General features: G+C 50.0%; 1 protein-coding gene across 1 annotated transcript in view; it reads right to left on the reverse strand.

Moving 5' to 3' along the window:
- Window positions 1-529: 529 nt before the first annotated feature.
- MYH6 (myosin, heavy chain 6, cardiac muscle, alpha) overlaps window positions 530-4,078 on the reverse strand; it is a 24,866-nt gene continuing 21,317 nt past the window's right edge. The window contains 5 exon segments of the mRNA XM_015572477.1: window positions 530-612; window positions 987-1,121; window positions 1,750-1,845; window positions 3,248-3,523; window positions 3,589-3,763. Coding sequence (XP_015427963.1) covers window positions 589-612; window positions 987-1,121; window positions 1,750-1,845; window positions 3,248-3,523; window positions 3,589-3,763 — 706 coding nt within the window. The 3' untranslated portion in view covers window positions 530-588.

The following is a 4,078-nucleotide window of genomic DNA, read 5'->3' on the forward strand; positions in this document are numbered from 1 at the left end:
GAGCCTCGGGCTGCCCTCATGATGAAGAAGATGGGGTTAGCCCTGGGGATCATGTGGAGAGGGACTCCCTGTGGGTTACTTCTAAGGGGCTGCTGACCACAATGGGACCTGTGCCAACCTCTTCATCTGCATGTCCATCCCCAGCCAGCTCTGCACCTCTCCTGGCAGCAGTGGGAAATTCATTTTGGCGGAAAAGGGTGTCCCAGGACACTTTTAACCCCTGTGGCCTCAGAGGTGGGGTAGGTGGAGGGTGGCTTCAGCTTTGGCACTAAAATTCTGTTTCCCAGAGTCTAGAATTGGCTCACCCTCTGGTGCCTTTGTTTCCTCCACTTCGGAAATGTCTCCCTCTGGCCCCTTATCTGGTTGACTGAGCAGAACTGGGACTCACGGCTCTGCTGCCTCAGGGAGACACCTCACTTCTCAGGGCCTCAGTTTCCTCCTCCGTAGATGTGGGAAACCTTGGCTGCCACAGCTTGGACACAGGGCAGGGCTGCCTTCCGAGCTCAGGACAGAAAGGACAGGGGCTCAGTCAGAGTCTGGCAACCAGCTTTATTACAGGTTAGCATGATCGAGGTCCTGACGGCAGCATTACTCCTCATCGTGCAGTTTTTGCTGAAAAAGAAATAAAAGGTCTGAGGGGGCAATTGGCAAAAGGGAGGAAAGATGTCGGGAGGACTCTCTAGAGCTTTCCTGGGCCTAAAGGAGATGCCCTTAGAGGGAGAGGTTTAGACCTCAGGGATCTTGGGATTCCATTTAGGGGTCTTTGTGGTTTAGGATCTCCTAAATGGAACCCCGAAGGACTGGGGTTCCAGACAGGCTCCAGTCTGTAGGGGTGTTCTGAGCAGGAGGGGGATTCTCAGGAATGGGTGCTATGGGACTCTTAGGCTATCCAAACGTAGGGTAAGAAGTACCCCCTCAGAAGGGTGCTAATGTTGGAGGGAAGCTGCTGTGGGGGTGACTAGCTAGGCCTGGGGTAGGGGACCCACCTTGGTGCCGATGTCACGGCTCTTGGCCCGCAGCTTGTTGACCTGGGACTCGGCGATGTCCGCTCGCTCCTCTGCCTCATCCAGTTCATGCTGCACCTTGCGGAACTTGGACAGGTTGGTGTTAGCCTGCTCCTCCTGCAGGGGTTCAGCGGGTGGGAGGATGAGGTGTGAGGGGGTAGGTAGGTGCATATTCCCAGCTTCCTGGTCTGGGGACTCCCTGGTTCCTGGCTCGTCTCAGTGCTCTCACCCCTCACCCATGTTCCTCCAACAGCCTTGCCAAGGGCGTCCTACTCCTTCCTGGCTTGGCGTCTGATAGACGCTCCCTGACCTGGGCTTACTGCACAGGTGGGCTCAGCAACATCTCACATCCACGCCTGTTTGCCCACCCACATGTCTTCCTCACTGCGCTATGCCTGGTCAGTTTCTCTTCCAGGCTCAATTTCACTGCCACCTTCCAGTCTTTTAGCACTGTCTGATCCCCTGACCTACAGTAACAGCTACTCTGCCTTCTCTTGGGCTTATTTGTATATGAATTATAAGTGGCTTGTGAGCAAATCCTGGATCAAATAAGCATTGCTTTTGTTAACTCAGAGTGCCTGACACAACTGTGAGCATATTGGACACATGTAACAAATGTTTGAAAGTTAAAGTGAATAGCAAACTCATTGTCCCCAAACACACAGGCCCCAAGCTGGGGTGGACACTCGTTGCTTCAAACACACAGGAGGTGTGTTCATTAGAGTGGAGAAACCCATGAACTTACCGCCTCCTCCGCCTGGCGCTTGTAGGCCTTGACCTTCAGCTGCAGCTTGTCCACCAGGTCCTGCAGCCGCAGCAGGTTCTTCTTGTCCTCTTCAGTCTGGGGGTGGATGGGTGGGAGTTTTGGGGGAGAAGCAAGTACAATCATCTTCCCCTCCCTCACCATTCCACTCTTCTCCCCATGCCTTAGCTGAGCCTCCCTCAAATGGGCCAGATTAAAGAGGTGATGGTAAGAGTCCATCTTTGATGCTACTTGTAGGTCACAGGGCCAAGGCAAAGCCCCTAGTCCATATTTAAAAAGCAATGAGAGCCGAAACCGGTTTGGCTCAATGGATAGAGCATCGGCCTGCGGACTGTAAGGTCCCAGGTTCGATTCCGGTCAAGGGCATGTACCTGGGTTGCACGCACATCCCCAGTGGGAGGTGTGCAGGAGGCAGCTGATCGATGTTTCTAGCTCTCTGTCTCTCTCCCTTCCTCTCTGTAAAAAATCAATAAAATATATTTTAAAAAAATAAATAAAAATAAAAAGCAATGAGAGCTGCCACCTTAAAACTAGAAGGGGGGAGGGGGAGAGACTCAGAACCAAATGGAATTCCATGATCTAATAATATGGAGACATTGGGCTGTTCCAGCTCCAACTTATCAATTCCACTATAGATGCTCTTGGAATGACCAGAAATGAATAATGATGAATGCAGAAAGAGGGGGCATTATAGTCTATACCATTCCAATCTATCATATTCCAATATGCTAATAGACTGTACTGGGCCAAATTTTGGGCACCAGGATCACTGACTCCAGTGTCACTTGATCAATCCCATCTCTACATCATTGTATATGTTAGGCTGGCATTTCCTAGGCTGACATATGCCCACAAATATGTCCACAGTTCTACATCTGTATCTCTTTCCTGTGCCTCATATCCAGCTGTCATATGGACCAATACTCCTTTCTCTGTGTTTCATTACCAGGCACACTGTGAAAATAAGGAGTCAAAGGTAAAAGCTCTGAGGTATGCAGATGGAGGTCCTAGAACATTTTGTGATCTGGCTTTTCTAAGGTCTTCTTCCCATTGTCCTAGAAGTTCCATGGAAGATCTGAGCCTTTTCCCATCTCTGACTTTTATCCCTAAACTGCCACACAATGTCCCTCCCAATTAGGCCAGTAGAAGGTGGAAAGATTACTTGGGGACTATTCGGAGCCTTCATGGTAGACCTTCAGAGTATTAAAAAATCTGGGGAAATTCTGGTTAAAAGAGCTTTCAGAAAGTAGAAGTAGATTTTCCTGCATTCACTGGAAAAACTCATGGACTTAAGCCAAACTGACTTGAGTATGTGAAAGAAAGGTAACCCAAAGACACCTTCTCAAGGAGCAGGTGCCAGGAGGACCAGGTGGCACTTCCTGGATGGTAGTTTGGCTTGGAGTCTGTGGGGGCCAGGAGGTGGGGCTAGGGTAGCCCTTGACTTCTGATGGCCCGGCCCCAGAGCAGCCACCAGCCGCACCTGGTAGGTGAGCTCCTTGATGCGCCGCTCACTCTTCCTCATGCCTTTGACTGACTCCACATTGCGCTTCTGCTCGGCCTCCAGCTCATTCTCCAGCTCCCGCACCCGGGCCTCCAACTTCTGCAGCTGCTTCTTGCCGCCCTTGAGGGCGATCTGCTCAGCCTCGTCCAGCCGGTGCTGCAGGTCCTTAATGGTCTGTTCCATGTTCTTCTTCATGCGTTCCAGGTGGGCGCTGGTGTCCTGCTCCTTCTTCAGCTCCTCTGCCATCATGGCGGCCTGTGGACAGGAGAGAGGTGTCAAAAAACCAATTAGGGGAGGCTGGAAGGTGCGGGGGCACTCACATCCGTGATGGCCTTTTTGGCCTTCTCCTCAGCGTTCCTGCACTCCTGCACCGCCTCCTCCACTTCTGACTGGAGTTGGGTCAGATCCGACTCCATCTTCTTCTTCTGGTTGATGAGGCTGGTGTTCTAGATATGGGCAGAGAAAATTATCTAGTGTAGACTTTATTGTCTGATTCTACACCTTTATCCAGAGAGAATTAAAACTGGTCATGTGTTACAAACATGTCTTTCTTTTAGTATATTCCTTTTGTTTCTCACACGCTTTCCCTTTTCTTATGAGAATAGATATGCTCTAGATTTTATATCTAAAGTTATCAGCTCTGAAGAATGACTTAAAGCAACAAAGATTCTGCATTTCTACTCCTGATCTCTTTAGTAACATGTCTATGCAAGAGCATGAAAATATTCCTAGGAAAATGGGAATAACTTTTTACCAGGACAATATCCTGGAAATGATTACAGTTACAGAAAGAATGACGTAGGGTAAGGA

Source organism: Myotis davidii, unplaced genomic scaffold, assembly GCF_000327345.1.
Source record: "Myotis davidii unplaced genomic scaffold, ASM32734v1 scaffold1949, whole genome shotgun sequence".
Classification (NCBI taxonomy): domain Eukaryota; kingdom Metazoa; phylum Chordata; class Mammalia; order Chiroptera; family Vespertilionidae; genus Myotis; species Myotis davidii.